At 37.2% G+C, this 17,300-nt stretch overlaps 1 protein-coding gene across 1 annotated transcript; it reads left to right on the top strand.

Annotated features, from left to right (window-relative positions):
- Nucleotides 1-1,782: 1,782 nt before the first annotated feature.
- SGO1 (shugoshin 1) lies at nt 1,783-16,819 on the top strand. Its single transcript, XM_080818207.1, has 8 exons — nt 1,783-1,958; nt 4,043-4,197; nt 4,279-4,475; nt 8,914-8,990; nt 10,638-10,696; nt 11,732-12,541; nt 15,097-15,283; nt 15,713-16,819. Exons 2-8 carry the CDS (start codon nt 4,050-4,052, stop codon nt 15,828-15,830), a joined length of 1,596 nt encoding a protein of 531 aa, XP_080674333.1. The 5' UTR covers nt 1,783-1,958; nt 4,043-4,049; the 3' UTR covers nt 15,831-16,819.
- Nucleotides 16,820-17,300: the final 481 nt, after the last annotated feature.

Raw genomic sequence — 17,300 nt, 5'->3', positions numbered from 1 at the left:
ACCACCTATAGCCAAGCCAGCACATCATACCTGCCCTGATCCTTTCTCTGTGATGCTTCTGCACATATAAACCACACTGCCTAGAGTAGTAAACTAAGGATGAATAGAAGCGACCTGGCTCATAACACTGGGAGAACAAGTTATTGGCTAAAAACAGATGTTCTCATCTCTTCCACTCAAGCCAAGAAGACTTAAGGTGAGGCCTAGACAAGGATAAGGATGTAAATGTTAGTTATCTTAAAAACAAACAAACAGGGGCACTTGGGTGGCTCAGTTGGTTAAGTAACTGCCTTCGGCTCGGGTTATGATCCTGGGGTCCTGGGATAGGGTCCCACGTTGGGCTCCCTGCTCAGTGGGGAGTCTGCTTCTCCCTCTCCCTCTGCCTGGCTTTCTGCCTACTTGTGCTCTCTGTCAAATAAATACATAAAAATCTTTAAAAAATTAAAAAAAACAAACAGAACTTCAGGATGAATTGAATGCCTAAATTCAAAACAACTGCTTAGGTTTCATTTATTCTTTATTGTCCCAGTGAATATCTATTAACAGCAAATTGCTAAAAAGATGCTGAATATTTACCTATAAACAGATACGTATAGTTCCTATCCTAATGCAAGTTGAATAAATGGGCAATGAATGACAAGTCAATGCCACAAGGGGTACCAAAGGAAAAGTGCATACATGGCACTAGGCTGTACAAGGCAGGTTATTAAGGGGGCTTTGGGGACAGACAAGGCTTTCTGGAAGAAATCACCTCTACAATGAGACCTGCAGCATGAATAAGATTAGTGGGCCCAGGGCGGGGGAAAGACTGCTCTTGACAAAATAGCATGGACAAAAGTAGCAAGATGAATTACAAGGAAATGAAAGAAAATTCAAAAGAGGTGAAACTAGAAACCATACGGCTCTTTAAAGACCAAACATCTTTAGGCGATTGAACTCCATCTTAAATATAGTGGGGAGTCATATAAGAGTTTGCTCTTATATGTCATATAAGATATTTGCTTGTCAAAATATCACTCTAAGAAGAACATAAGGGAGTGGAGTCTGCGGTCAGAGTGGGTACTGGTACACAGTTCACAGAAATAGATTAGGTATTTGGCTGTATGGAAAACAGTGGGGTTTGGACGTGAACAAAATAATTAAAAGGTAGAAGTGACAGGATGGGTGACTGACAGGGCATGGAAAGGCTGAGGGGGAATAAAAAATCAATAAGGAAATTTGCCCAGACTTCTGGCTCGATAGCTGTATGGATGCCAATCCCATTTCCTGAGGGTTGAAGAGTCAGAGGTAGTCAGACAAAGAGCATGGAGATGAATATTTCAGATATCTGGAACTTCCCTAATATCCCGTTAATCCAAAATGTGCTTCCTATTTTGGCTTTAATGGCCCTACCAGATGGCCCTGGGCAGCAGGTCCATGGCTTGAGCGGGCAATCAAGGAGCTTCTTCTCACACAAGAGGGAGCCCGCGAGTACAATCTCAAAGTCGGGAAGCTGCAAGACTAAAGTTAACAGGAAGCTTCTGAACGCCCTAATATACCCACCCTTAAAGAACTCGCAGCGGCTCCACCCCTAAAAGCCAAAGACTGTCAGCAAAATAGCGCCCTCGGGTCAACGCGCGGACTAATGACTCCGCCCCCCTCCGCGGAACGGGGAGAGGTAGACGCCCGGATGTGGAGTCTCGGAGTGAGTCACGTGAGCTAGCCCTGTTCTGCGAGACTCCGCTGCGTCCGACTCCGCTGCGTCCCACGCCGCGCCGTCGTCTCACGTGACCGCCTGCAGCCAGCCAATGGGTGAGCGCGGCGGCGAATTTCGAATGTGGCCGCGTTAGCCGGCTGGCGACAGTAGATAGAACCTAGACCCGGAGGGTCCGAATCGTAGGACACACCGGCCGGACCGCGTCGCGGAAGCTTGGAATGTAAGGAGGAGGGCGACAGCTGCGGCAGAAGTGGTGGTCAAGGTACTGTTTTGGACGTACCTGTGGGAGGAGGGTTTCCGGGCCCTCTTCCGTCAACACCTCCCCTCCCCGACTTTACCCGAGCCCACGAGAAAACGGCCACAGGTTTTTCAGGTGTGGAACAGGGGTGTTGTGGCCCCTCTTCTTCCTTCAGAGGTCTCTCAGTCGTTCCAAGTTCGGTGTCCAAAAGCTCACGCTGTGGAGTCAAATTGATCGGGTGCCTTTCTGTGTTCATCCACCCGACTTGCGCCTTCCGACGCTCGAATTTCCTCTTCTGTTAAATACTGGGATACCCTAACCTCCTGCCTTGCAGAATTTTGTGGATTAAGTTATGTGTGAAAGCATTTACAGTGTTAAAAGCTAGGCTTAATGTTAGGGCACACAAACCGGCAGCTGTTCTTTGTGCAGCGCAATACCGTTGACCTTGTTTCGCTTCGGTTATCCTGGAGAAGCTAGCCCTGATCAGTGTCCTACCTGGCTGCTTCAGCAGCAGGAATGGTAAAAATTATGACGGAGATCCAATATTCCAGGTTCATCTGGAATCCAGACCCTTTATCTGAATACAGACGGACTCTCATCTCGCACGGTGACCTGTTTTCATTAGTTCTCCCCACCAAACCGCCTGTTTACACCATTGGCCCAGACAGGGAACTTCTGATATGGCCAGTTTCTTTTGTGATTTTAAGTTGGTTAAACGTGGTAGCAAAAGTTTTTTAGGTAAGTCTTTGCTAAACTAACTTGATCAATTACTTAATCTGTATGGCTCTCATACATCTCCAGTTGAAACTTCAAAAACTCCATTGTGATACATTGTTTTATCCAATCCACTTAACATTAGTGCTTTAAAAAAAATTGTGCTTGCTCTACTAGAACCATCCCAGTGTATGTACACTGTCAGAAAATAATGAGATCTATAATATCTATATTTAACAACCCAGACACTTTTTCAAGGAAAATAAGGCCTGGAGAAAATACTCAAGAAAATGTAAGATTTAGTAAAATACTTGACTGAGAGGAGATGGAGTTATCTTTTGTAATGTATATATAGCTGTAGGAAACAAGAATTATTTTTGCAATTTTAAGATCTGCAAAGTGCAATCTAGGGAAAAAGATGTTCATGAAAAGTAGTTTGATATGCTTAGTAGTAGAATATTGAAGCAAATCTGATTTGCAGTATTGAAAGATTTAAGTATATTTATGTATACTTATGTACTTATTTATATGCTCAGTAGCATATGCCACTATCATCACTTGTTTTACTACTTTTAACTGTAGAGCAATCGTTATTTAATGCTGTTTGATATATTCATGACTTACTAGGAGCTAGCAGACCTGAGCTTTAAAAATAACTTTGAGAAAACTGGCATGTTCCCCTGCCTCAGTTCCTATTCTTTCTAGCTCTATAATTGTTATAGTAACCTATTAAAATTGCATATAGTGCTATATAGTTTAATTAAACCTCTGACGGTGACCTTGACTTTATTGAAAGTGTGTGCTGTATCTTGAGTATTGGGTTAAAAGAGTGTGGAAGAAAGAGTTAATCAAGTGACCTAATCTAATAAATTAATAATATAGAACAGAACTGGAAAACAAAGCCCACATATATGATTACCTCTGAACTAATGTTGTAAGTCTAGTAAACACTAAAACACTACATGTTGGTCATATGCATGGCCTGTAGGAAACATATAATAATATCAAAATAATAATACTAAAATATAATATTATTTCCCATAATGCCTACTATACAGTAAGCCTTCAGTGAGTATTTGTTAAAGAATAAATAGTGGCATATTACAGAGGCTTTGGTTGAAAATGCATACTTATTAACCTTCCCTATAAAGTACCTGAAGAGGCTAATATTATGCCAAAGTATTAATGAGATTTTAAAGCTGCAAAATCTAAGTTATTACCAAAATCTAAATTTAAATAGTATCATCTTCTTTAAGCTAATTCTACAGTTACTATGTCTATTTAATCTATTTAATTTGTTCTTTATGAATAACCTGTGTCCTCAATCTTGTTTTATATTTGATGATATTATCTCTTAGGTAACTTAAATATTTTTTATTGTTTTAAATTCCTAGGCAGAAGATGGCCAAGGAAAGGTGCCTTAAAAAGTCCTTTCAAGACAGTCTTGAAGACATAAAGAAACGGATGAAAGAGAAAAGGAATAAAAATTTGGCAGAGATTGGCAAACGAAAATCTTTTATCACTGCACCATGCCAAATTCAAATAATCTGTAAGAGATTTTCATGTCCTTTTGCATCGCTTTTTATGTTTAGACTTAATACATAATAAAAACAATTTTTTCCTCTTTTAGCCAACACTTCCACACTGCTAAAAAACTACCAAGACAACAACAGAATGTTAGTTTTAGCTTTGGAAAATGAAAAATCCAAAGTGAGAGAAGCCCAAGATATCATCCTCCAACTGAGAAAAGAATGTTACTACCTCACGTGTCAGCTATATGCATTGAAAGAAAAACTGACTCCACAACAAACAGAAGAAACTGCTCAGGTATTTTTATTATAAATGGTAAATTTCTTAGGAAAAAATGTAACAGACATGAATTGGTAATTTAGATCAATTATGTTATTTAAATTAATTACTTACAACTCTGTTATTAGCAAATTGATCAAAACATCTCTTGTCAGTTAAGGAAACTTCAAGCACATACATGATTAAGACTTGTGCTTATATAACTTGGTTCTGAAAGCAGGTAGCAAGACAAGGTACAGAAGAACTAGTTTAGCTTGTTGCACTGCTGGTCCCTTTGACTGTTCACTTAAGTGAGTCAAAGATAGCAAAAGGTCTAAAAGTGGTACTTGATGTAGACAGTCCAGAAGTTTTAATCAGTGGTATAAACCTTACCTTTTCTATGTGGTTTTGTTACATCTAGTGAGGTTTTATAAGAACTACCTTAATTTGGGATGGGGTATTTAAGTGCTTTTTGAAGAGTCAATTTTACTACAAGTTGTTTAAATAAGGAAAACTATAGACTAACTGGGCTTTAACAGAAACAGTTTACTTTCTTCCTGTTGGCCATCTATTTGCTATGCTAGTGAAGACAGTTGTGGTGGCACTTAGGCCAGGAAACCAGAGAAGAAAGCCAGACCATAGTGGAAGGGTATAGACTCAGGAAGTCACCTCACCGCTGACAGGGGAGTCAGTGAAAGAGTTCTTGCTTCTCAGCAACTAAAGTCATTCCATATTTTTTCTGTGTATGATACAGAGAATGTACGTACACATATATGCAATATGTGCATATGTAGTGTAGCAGAGAATTGTCTATAAAGATTCAATATAATTTCCTTTGTGTGAGGGTTAGATTATTTTATTTTATTTTTTTAAAGATTTTATTTATTTATTTGACAGAGACACAGCAAGAGAGAGAACACAAGCAGAGGGGGTAGGAGTGGGAGAGGGAGAAGCAGGCTTCCCACCAAGCAGACAGCCTGATGCAGGACTCGATCCCTGGACCCTCGATCCCTGGATTGTGACCTGAGTTGAAGGCAGACGCTTAAGGACTGAGCCACTCAGGCGCCCCAAGGGTTAGATTATTTTTAAAGGTTTTTTTTTTTTTCCTTCAAAGTATAATCGTTCCTTTTTTTTTTTTTTTTTCTTTTCCTTGTTTGGTCAACTAGTGAGGAAAAAAAATCCCTCCAAAGATATTTGACTCTTCCTTTTCCCTTTCCTAAGTTTTTGGTGGAATCATATAGAGAATAGTGAAAAATGGGTACCTGATAAGATAATCACCAAAACTGTGGGGAAAAATTCTATTATTCAGGCCTTTTGACATTTATCAATGATTTTTAAGTATTTATTAGAACATATTAATTGCTGGGCAAAAGTTTTCTTAGCATTTAAAACATCAAAGTTTGTTTTCTGCCATATACTTGGCACATGTGTCACTCTCTCATCCATCATTCGATACTCGTGCTTCCATGCTTATAAAGTCAATTTATGAGTGATAGAAAAGCTTAAAATGTTTTAATAAGAAAAATGTTTTTCTTGCCTATCAATAGTTAACTTGATTTATAAGGATTAATCCCAAAGTAATTCCTAATAACCTTTTGTTCCCTAAATTTTATAATGAATCTTTCAGTAACTTGTTATTAAATTATATTATTCTGGGGACACCTGGGTGGCTTAGTCGGTTAAGCGTCTGTCTTCAGCTCAGGTCATGATCTCAGAGTCCTGAAATTGAGTCCCACATCAAGCTCCCTGCTCAGTGGGAAGTCTGCTTCTCCCTCTGAGTTCCCACACTGTCTCTCTCTCTCTCTCTCTCTCTCTCTCTCAAATAAATAATAAAATCTTTAAAAAAAATAAAAATAAATTCTATAGTTAAATATTCTCCTTTACCTTCAGTAATACTACTACTTAAATGTTAGAACATTAACATTTAGAACGTTAGCTGTACTGAAAATAAATTGAAGACATTTAACAGGATTAAATTTCTAGTTGTTTTGTTTCTCTTGAACAGTTTTAACCTATCATAATGTCAGCATCTTATATGTGCATCAAATTAAAAAGCTACTGAACTGGATTAGAGTGATCTCTAAGGAATCCATCTGGAAGTGAAAAGCTTCCTAATACAAATCTACAAATCTACCTGTGTATGTGCTATATTTTTCATCTACCCTCCTGTCACAGTGGCAGAAGTGCCTCTGCTCCTATCAAAGTCTCTGCATCAGATTCCCTCCTGTGTATCAGATTCCCTTTTTCTCACCTCTAGGACTTTGCTCCTAGAAGTTTGTGTTCTTTCAACATGTATTTCCCTCTTGGCTGAATCATTCCAGCTATCATTCAAATGTGCTTTACTAACTCATACCTTAAGAGGAAAAGAAAATAAGTGAAAAAAAAAATAGGGGCGCCTGGGTGGCTCAGTGGGTTAAAGCCTCTGCCTTTAGCTCAGGTCATGATCTCGGGGTCCTGGGATCGAGCCCCACATCAGGCTCTCTGCTCAGCAGGGAACCTGCTTCCCCCTTTCTCTCTGCCTGCCTCTCTGACTACTTATGATCTCTGTCTGCCAAATAAATAAAATTTAAAAAAAGAAAAAAGAATAAATGAAACCTCTCCTGGTTTCATATCCCTCTACTCATTTCTCTGCTTCCCTTCACAGCAGAACTTTAGCGGAGAAGACAGTGTGCTTACTGTCCACTTCCCCAGCTTCCATTTACATTTGAACTTACTTTTACCTGGCTTTTATCCCCATCGTTCTATGGTCACTCTGCCAGGTGCCCACAACCCCCATTTTTAGTGGCCAAATTTATTGGTCGCTTCTTTCTTCTTGACCTTGAAATTGTTAAAAAAAAAAAAAAAAAAAAAACTTTGATCTCTTAGCTTTCTTACTATCATATTCTCCTGGTTGTCCTGTCTTTCTGACTGTTCCAGGTCAGCTTCTTTTTTTTTTTTTTTTAAGATTTTATTTATTCATTTGACAGACAGAGATCACAAGTAGGCAGAGAAGCAGGCAGAGGGAGAGGAGGAAGCAGGCTCCCTGCTGAGCAGAGAGCCGGATGCGGGGCTCGATCCCAGGACCCTGAGATCATGACCCGAGCCGAAGGCAGAGGCTTTAACCCACTGAGGCACCCAGGCGCCCCTCAGCTTCTTTTCTCACTTCTTTACTTTCAAATGTCAATTGTTCTAGACTCATACTGTCTTATCCCCCTCCCACGGCTTTAAATGTGATCTGTCCGCTGATGACTTCCAAATTTATAACTTAGCACACACACACAAAACTACTATTTGATATATCTCCTTAAATACTTATAAAGGATCTTAAACGTGCGTTGTACAAAGTACAACTCTTTATTTTTCCTCTCCCAAAGATATTGTATACTTCTGCCTCTGTGAGTCTTATTCATCTCATAAAATAACCTACTCATTTGCTCAAAACCAAAAAGGCTTCCTTCTCCCTACTGTCCCCACCTCCACCCCTTTTCAATCTCAGCACACTTTGTCCTCTTAACACCTTCCTCTGGGCTTTACCTCTGTAGCCTTGGACTCGAGTCCTAGCTTATAGGCATGTCTTGCTAGATTTATTATAATGACTTCCTAACTCCTCCTGCTCTTGGCCCCTTTCAATCCATGTTTCACAGAGTAGCCAGACTGATCTTTTTAAAACTTAGATCATTTTACTTTCTTTCTTAATATTTATGTGACTTCCCATCACACTTAGACTAAAATTCAAACTCATGACTCCCAAGGCTTCATTATGTGGTCGCTGTGCACACACCCCCTACTGTTCTTACTATGAGAGAGGTCATAGATGACTCCAGCCACAATGGGCTTTCTTTTCAAAGACTTTATTTACTTATTTGACAGAGAGAAAGTGAAAGAGAGAAAATGAAAGCAGGAACAACAAACAGAGGGAGTGGGAGAGGGAAAGCAGGCTTCCCACCAAGCAGGGAGCCTGATGTGGGGCTTGATCCCTGGGCCCTCGGAGCATGACCTGAGCCGAAGGCAGACGCTTAACAACCGAACCACCCAGGTCCCCTGGCCTTTCTTTTCTAAATACAGCAAGGTTTTTCCTACACCATGACTTCTGTATTTGCTGTTTCTATCACTTTTTCTTTCCCTGCTCTTTCAATGGCTAGTTCCTTTGCATTCTTTAAATTTCAGATGAAAGTCACCCTAAGAGAACCCCTCCAACCTCAAGTACTCTATCACTTCAGCTCTGAGTATTTCCTTCATAGCACTTTACAATGTCTGAAATTACTTATATATCTCTTTTCTTTTGTTTTAAAATTTTCTCTCCCTACCCTTAATGTAAGAGGGTTGGACCTAAATCTATTGTAAAGTTGTTATACATCTAGTTGCTGGAACAGAGCCTGGCACCATATAGAGTGCTCATACATTTTTATTATATATACATCATTTATTAAATAAATGAATGCTTTATTATGAATATTTCAATTGTACCACTGTTTTCTTTATTTTAATATATTAACAGAACCAGGAAATATGTCCTTCTGGAATGGACTCCAAAAGTGACAACAACTCTGGGGATTTATTTGTGAAGGATATACCGTTAGTATCAAATTTCATTATTATGATTACTAATATCAAGAAAGATTTAATTTTGTAATGGATTTACCAAAGAAAATTTGCATAGTATAGATTCTTATGTTTGGAGTCTGATGTTTTCTGTACTAAAAATGCATTAAAATAATATGATACATGATATTGTTACATATAGCCAAGCCAAAACCTTCTTATACTTACTTTATTGATGTCTAGAAATAAGCTACTTATTTAAATATATCTGAACTTCTTCACTTATATTTTTCTTATGTCATGTTTTTATTCTAAAAAGGATTGGTTATCGCATGACAGTATTTTTGCCAGTACTACACATAGTCTGGTTTAGAAACAAAACATAATAAAACATCATGTTTAACACAGCTATCACATCACTTCTCGGCCTTTTGGCTAAGATCAAGTGTAACACAGCTATCACCTGTCTTGTTAATCCACCTCATTCCTAAATACAGTCAGACCCCCCCCATATACACTCCTCCCCTTCTCTTAGATCAAGTATACTTTGCTTGTAAATTATTGAGATATAATTACATAAAGTAAAATGCACAGATCTTAAATGCACAGTTTGATGAGTCTTACTAATATATACACCTGTGGAACCAAAATCTCCATTATGATAAGAGCACTGCTGTCACTCTAGCTGGGCTTTCTCAGTTTCAGCATTATTAACGTTTTAGGCCAGATCATTCTTTGTTGTGGAGGGCTGTTCTAAGCGTTGTGGGACATTTGGCAGGATCCTTGGCCTCTACCACTAAATGTCAGTGGCACTTCCCTCCCCCGGTTATGAGAACAAAAAAAAACTCGACAGTGCCACGTATCCTTATAATTATCCCTAATTAGAATCATTGCCATAAGGTATTACTTGTCCCTTTCAAGTCTTTTCCCTTCTCTTCACAAAAGTAATCACTAAGACGATTTCTATCCCCGTATTAATTTTAACCATGAATAGTTGAAAATAGTTAACTGTAAGATCTAACAAAATATTTATGTAATGGTCAAAAAGTAAGATGGGGTACTTGACTTTTTATAAGATTCCTCAAACTGTTAGTTACCATAACTCTGTTACCTAAACCTATATTTAATTTTCAATGTCTAGAGGGAAAAATTCTCTATATGAAATAAAAAATAAAATTAGGATGAAACAGCCAGTAATAGTATTAAAGCATAAAGAAAATTGGTTCATGAGCCAAAGAGGGACAAGATTTTTAAACAAATAAGTTAACTTCAAAGAGGTCAGTACTTAGGCTCCGTAAAAACATATACTACCAAGAAAAATAAAAAGATCACAGCTCGACTAATGATGAAGCAGGCTGATAAAGAGTTGAGTAATCAAATTGCATTTCTGTGATATATTTTATAAGTCAGTTCCAATTGACTGTTTCTCCAGGTAAATGAAATTATGAGTTATGGCATATCTTCATTGATAAGGTAGTTCTTCCAGTGGAAGTTAAATGTCAGTTGTAACAAACCAGCCTCCATATAAGCAACATAAATTTTTGTTTGTTTTCTTTGATACTGAACAGATACACTGATTTCGAATAGAATTATGAAATACTAAACAAAGAGAAAAACAATTTTAAGAAAATCTTAAATTTGTTTTTATTATAAAATAAATTTCTGTTTTTCATTGGCTAGACAAGTTCCTCTTCAGGAAGCTCACCTTCCAGGACAAGGAGAATCATTCCAAATAGAAGGTAATTTAAGTGAAAATCTAAAAATAATATTAAGGGCAATACAAGATCTTTGTGAACAAGTAACAGTTAAATTTCTCTAATATTTTTTAATTTTTTAAAATTTGCTCATCTGGATTTTTTCTGCCCAAAGCAAATCTATTTATTTTACACGAAATAATAAGTTTTAAAATACATCCATTTATTTTGCCAAATCTATAATCAGCTATAAACGGCTGTAATTTACTGAGCCCTACTATGTGCCAAGCTACTATGTATGTAGCTACTATGTATGCCAGTGGCTACTATGTGTTAGCCATTTTACATAACTTACATCACTTGGCCCTCACAACAACCTTGGAATGTAGGTGCAATTGGTCCCATTTTATATAGACTCAAAGAAGTAAATTATCTCACAAGAAGTGGCCCAAATGGTAAAAGCCTAGTGTTTAAACTCAAAGCTGACCTCAAAAGCCATGCCATTCTTTCCACTTCTAAACTGACATGTCCCTGTTCTCAAATATCAATCCTTTCTACTTGAACTACGCTTTGAAGAAGGGACAGCATTTGAATAAACAGGACCAAATATCCTCACTTTTCCTAAAAATACAGATTATATTTCTTACCTGAAGGGCTTTGCAATTACCCCAATCTTACTAATTTTTCAAGGAACACCTTAGCTCCCACTTTCTCAAGTGTGCTTGTCCTACTTTAAAATATGAGGTTCTTTCCTACTGAATCCTATACACATAAATACATATAACCTACTAGTTTTTCTTTAAACCTTTAAATCAGGGACACAGAAAACCTCCAGTTAGAATATTTTCAAAGGTTATGTAAGGTTCTTTTACAGGTCAGATAGAAGCCATCAATTGATCATTGCTAAATAAATAAATGGCAATATTAAGTTCCTCAGATTTGTATTTACTTAGAACAAGTGTGGAGAAGCTACAGAATGACTTTTCATTAATTCCATTTTTAATTTTGAGTTCTAAGATTGCTAAAATTAAAATTTCCATAAAGTAAAACTATTTTTCTCATTTTTTAAAAAATTCTCAGAGCAAATACCTATTTCTCAAGATAGACTGGGACTTGATTGGGATTCAGAAGAAGATAAATCTGCTGATAATGTCTTACCTAGAACTGTATCTGTTCGTCGAAGTTTAAAGAAACATTTTAATCTATCTCATTTCAATACCTTGGATGATTTTGAAATCAGTCATTTCTCAGTGCAGCCCTTTGAATCTGAAAGAATTAGATGTGCAGACCCACTAGTAAACATGAATATACCTGAAAACATAGAACAAAGTGTTTGTCAATGGAATAAGGATCAAACTAACTTATCACTAAAGCTAATTGACCCAGGAAGACCTGCTAAAGCAAAAGAAAATGTTTTAGAATACAAATTTGAACAAACTGAAAGCAAGCATAGACGTGCACAAGGAAGAAAAGGAGAAGAGAAAAGAAAAGCTAACAGAAGGAGAAAATCAAAATCTGTATCAAAGTATAAAGGGGGCAAAAGTGAAAATAAAAAAACTGTTTCCAAAAAAAAGTTGGACGAATCTGTCACTTCCAGTGATGCTTACAATTTTAATTTGGAAGAGGGTATTCATCTCACTCCTTTCCGCCAAAAAGTGAGCAATGATTCTAACAGAGAAGAAAACAACAATGAATTTGAAGTGAGCATCTGTGAATCAAGTGGTTCAGGAGATGATTCCGACGACCTCTATTTGCCCACTTGCAAGTACAGTCAGGATGTCTCTAGGGAATCAGATAGGAGCCCAGTCACCAGGTATCGACCTAGAAGAGCACTAAAACATAGGAATGAAGAAGAGATCGCGGATTCTAAGCTTACAAAAACTCCTATCAGTAAGTGATCTACTTGTTTGCCTGCATTTTTAATGTTTATAATAAATGATCACTCCTGATGCTTATATGCTATACTTACCATCTGTTTCTCTGGGGGAGGTTAGAGACTTGCCATCTGTCTCTGGGGGAAGTTACAATCTGATTAAACAATGGGGGCCTAGGGTGGAAATCACAATTGTATAGCTATGACCTACTTTAAGCTAATTTAAATCTTCTTTAAGAACAAATACTAGTTACAGAGAAAGTGTTTTTACTTTTAGTAAATGAAGCCTTCCAATGTAACCAAAAACCTTTGGTGGAGTTCAGTTGAATTAAAATACCTTCTATACACTCACTTGAAACAGGCCCTTGAAAACAAAATCAAATTTGAATCCAGTGACCTGTCATTTTAATGGCTTTCCTTCATATTCAACTTGACAGGAACCATGATTTTAAATTGATTCATTCTAGTTAATGAAAGGTGGCCAAACACTAGACCAAACATTTTTCTCAGTATGGACTTAGTATTCTTCTCTAAGACATTTGTAAGACATCTAAAAACTTTGGCTTAGAAAATCTTGCTTTTATTAGTAAGATCAAAAGTAGGAATGGTTCAAAATGAATCTCATCTGGGGAATTTAGTTAGTGTGGTAAAACTAATGCATATGGTCGGGTTGTAGCATTCCCAAAACATTGTCGTGCTATTTCATTTGATACTCAGAAAAACTCTGTGAAGGGGCACCTGGGTGGCTTAGTGGGTTAAGTGTCTGCCTTTGGCCCAGGTCATGATCCCAGAGTCCTGGAATCAAGCCCCTCATCATACTCCCTGCTCAGTGGGGAGCCTGCTTCTCTCCCCCTGCTTATGCTCTCTCTGTCAGATAAATAAAAAAATAAAATCTTAAAAAAGAAAAAAGAAAAACTCTATGATGTGTAGGTACCACCATGTTTATATTGTTTTTAAGGAAACTTAAAACCTAAAAAATTTAAATTACTTTCCAAAGTCAACCAGTGCAGCCATGGTAGTATGCAAATGTGTTGTGTTTTTTTTTTAATATGCTATCATAATGTTACAAAATCAAACAAAATTGGCCAAATGTTGATAATTGTTGAAGCGTGGTAACGGGTTTCATTATATTGTTGTGTCCAAATTTGTGTAACCTTGAAATTTTACACAGTGAATTTAAAAAAAAAAATTATACTCTAACATAGTGTCACTCAGAGTTTAATCCCCAGATCATTAGCATCACCATGAAGTGAAACAACTTTTTTTTTTTTAAGATTTTATTTATTTGTCAGAGAGAGAGCATAAGCAGGGGGAGTGGCAGGCAGAGGGAAAAGCAGGCTCCAGCTGAGCAAGGAGGCCCTTGCAGGACTCAATCCCAGGGTCCTGGGATCATGACCTGAGCTGAAGGCAGGAACTTAACACTGATCCACCCAGGTGCCCCTTATGTGAAACTTCTTAAAAATGCAGAATCTCCGGGGGCGCCTGGGTGGCTCAGTTAGTTGAGGCTTCTGTCTTTGGCTCAGGTCATGATCCCGGGGTCCTGGGATCAAGCCCCACATGGGGCTCTCTGCTCAGGAGGGAGCCTGCTTCCCTTCCTCTCTCTCTGCCCGCCTCTCTCCTTACTTGTGATCTCTGTCAAATAAATAAATAAATAAATAAATAATGCAGAATCTCGGGCCATACCCTTGAATCAGAATCTGCATCTTTTTAACAGGTTCCCTGGGGTATTTGTATATACATAAATTTTAAGAAGCATTGTTCCAGAATCTAGCAACTGATTTGATATTGCTTAGCCATACTTTCCAAGCTGAAAGTTGGAATAATTAGTATAGTACAGTAAACTTATGTGGGAACAAAAAGAGGCAGTATTTGAAACCTAGATAACCCTGGAGAACATGGTTGCTAAATATAGGCATTTTACAGTTAGAGTTTGACTTCAAAAAACAATTTGCCTTTTAAAGCTGTGTGAAGAGATTGTCTTGCATTGTCCTCTGTTTGCTGGGTACCTGTCACCCAATATAGATCTATCTCCAAAGTAGAATAACTTGGATGCTTATGATAGGAAAAACATGGGTAACTTTTTAACATATTAGCTTTACCAGAGGGAACCCCTTTCCTGTTGATCTCCAGAGGCTATGGTGTAGAATTCTCATTTATTTAATAAAGTGAATTTAAGTGGCTTTTTAAGACTATAGGAAGGCACTTCATAAATTTTGGTATTGAAAAAGATGGAGGCCTTGAAGATTCAACGGAGCAAGGTGGAACTAAAATGAAATTCCATAATTTAATTCATTATGCCCATATTATCGTTGAAGAATTATAATTTTTTAAAGAATTTAAAGTTTTAGTAACTTATATCAGTTCTTCACATCTACAGTAATATTTCAGTGTTATTTGGGATGAAAAATGATGACTGAGTTAAAGATCTGTATTATATAATTATATATATATATATTTTATATGTAAAATGCTGGATTTATATATGTTTAGGATATGTAATTGCACACAATTTTAGTTCCTGTGATTTTTTTCTTTCATTTGGAACCATATTCAGTAAAAATTGTTTTTGTAGGTGCACTACCTAAAACTCACCGCTCACCTCATTTTAGCCTGAAGGATATCACCAATGTCCCCTTGCATCCTGTAGAGAAAATCAGAAAACTTTCTCTTTCTCCAAAAAAGAAAGCAAGCCCAGGAGTGTCTCTGCCTAAGCGCAGGTGTGCTGTCAGTATGAATTATAAAGAGCCCACGCTAGCTTCGTAAGTATTTGATTTGTGGGAACCCACCTTTAATGATACATGTTGGGGGACTAAGGTTTGGAGCTTTGGTCAAGAATGAGTCTTGTTGGGGCGCCTGGGTGGCTCAGTGGGTTAGGGCCTCTGCCTTCGGCTCGGGTTGTGGTCTCGGGGTCCTGGGATCGAGCCCCACGTTGGGCTCTCCGCACAGCGGGGAGCCTGCTTCCTCCTCTCTCTCTCTGCCTGCCTCTCTGACTGCTTGTGATCTGTCTGTCAAATAAATAAAAATCTTAAAAAAAAAAAAAAAGAATGAGTCTTGTTGAAATACAAAGTTTTAATTAAAAACTGAAGTGGGAATACTAGCACTGGCATGTTTTACAATAACTATATTGAAGAGTGAGTTAGTATTGGGGTGCTTACAATTATGTCTAAGAATTATTTTTACTCTTATAGGAAACTGAGAAGAGGAGACCCTTTTACAGATTTGTGTTTCTTAAATTCTCCGATTTTCAAACAGAAAAAGGATTCCAGACGCAGTTCTAAAAAAAGAAGTATAAAGCAAATACAGTGATGGATGCTCTTTGTTGGATGCTGTTTAAATGTATCCTATTACACCTCCTTTTATCACTCCAAGAGAGAATCTCTAAGATAGTACACAATAGGGTTGAACTGTTGCCATGGAATATTCTTTGAACTCTAGATCACGAAAATTCTTCAAAACTATACTTCAAATGTGATGCTTTTTTTCATACCGTTAATAAATTTGGTTTATTTTTTCTTTTAAATATAAATAACTGGACTTAAGCCCTATTTCTTAAACTGCCTGAAACTCTTAATTTTACTCAGAATGTATCTTCTGCAGAAATTTTAGAAATGAATAATCAAATTAAGACGTTTTAATTACAAGCTTTTGGTGCCTTTTTTTTTTCCTTAAGTGGAAAATACTAGAATGAATGATTTTTGAAGACAGGCCAAGGATCTTTTGAAACTCTTTATATAGTATTTGAATAAAATAAATCCTTGGCCTGTACAGTAGGGTATACCCTAAGCTGTTTGTGGATCCTTTACATCACTGTTATATTTAAAATTTCAAATAAAATGTGAGATTATTATTAAAGAATTAATGGTTGCTTAGGCTCAGGGGCTAGGTAAGTGACTAGCTCTGAATACCAAACTATGTGTACATTTTTCAGTGATAACTCTGCAAAATCACAAATTATGTCTTGGACTTTCAGGATAGTTCTCTAATTAGTGGTTACCATGTTGGGGTCAGTGCAGATATAGAATATTTCCATCACTACAAAAAACTATTGGGTGATCGCAAATTTGGTGTTTTTGTACTTTTAATATTTCTGTATTCTCGCTGTAGCATTTATCCATAGACCGCTTTGTTTTATATTTTAACATTTTTCATGAATGTTATAGTGTATATATTTTTTGGCAACTGACTTTTAACTCACCATTGTTTTTGAGATTTATCCATGTTGGCAGATGTAGATTATTTTCATCGTTGTACAGTATTTTATTAATAAATAAACTAGACTTATTCTTTTGAGAGATAATTTGCTTCCACTTTTTTCATTATTACAAGTTAGTGCTGCGGTGAATATTCTACATTCTTGCACACATGTGAATAAGTTTCCATGGAGCTGGTACCTAGAAGGGGAGTTGCTCTCTAAAGTGGTTATACCAATTCTCCTGACGCGAGAAGTGTTACCACTCTTCCTCTCAGCAACGTGTTTAAGTTCCAGTTTCCCCACACACTATCACGTATCATTGGACATTGAAATTACCTAAGGCAATGAATGTGAAGTGGTTTCTCTTTGTTTTAATTATTTATGAGATTTTATCTGAGTTAATTCTGAGAATTCAAATGTTTATTGGTCACTCATTCCTTCTATGAATTGCTTATTGTGTACTTTGCTCACTTTTCAACTAGAATGTTTTTTTCTTAACAGAATGGGCTCTTTATATATTCTGGATAGTATGCCTTGTTTTTATTTACATGGGTTATAACTATCTGTTTCTACTTTATTCTTAT

The sequence above is a fragment of the Martes martes genome, assembly GCF_963455335.1.
Source record: "Martes martes genome assembly, chromosome: 1".
Taxonomy (NCBI): domain Eukaryota; kingdom Metazoa; phylum Chordata; class Mammalia; order Carnivora; family Mustelidae; genus Martes; species Martes martes.
Note: the sequence above shows the minus strand (reverse complement) of the source record. Positions and strands in the feature narration are given on the sequence as shown.

Coding starts and splice junctions, on each gene's coding strand:
- SGO1 (XM_080818207.1), top strand. CDS start 4,050: ATGGCCAAGGAAAGGTGCCTTAAAAAGTCCTTTCAAGACAGTCTTGAA. Junction 4,198..4,278: donor ATGCCAAATTCAAATAATCT/GTAAGAGATTTT, acceptor TTCCTCTTTTAG/CCAACACTTCCACACTGCTA. Junction 8,991..10,637: donor TTATTTGTGAAGGATATACC/GTTAGTATCAAA, acceptor TTCATTGGCTAG/ACAAGTTCCTCTTCAGGAAG.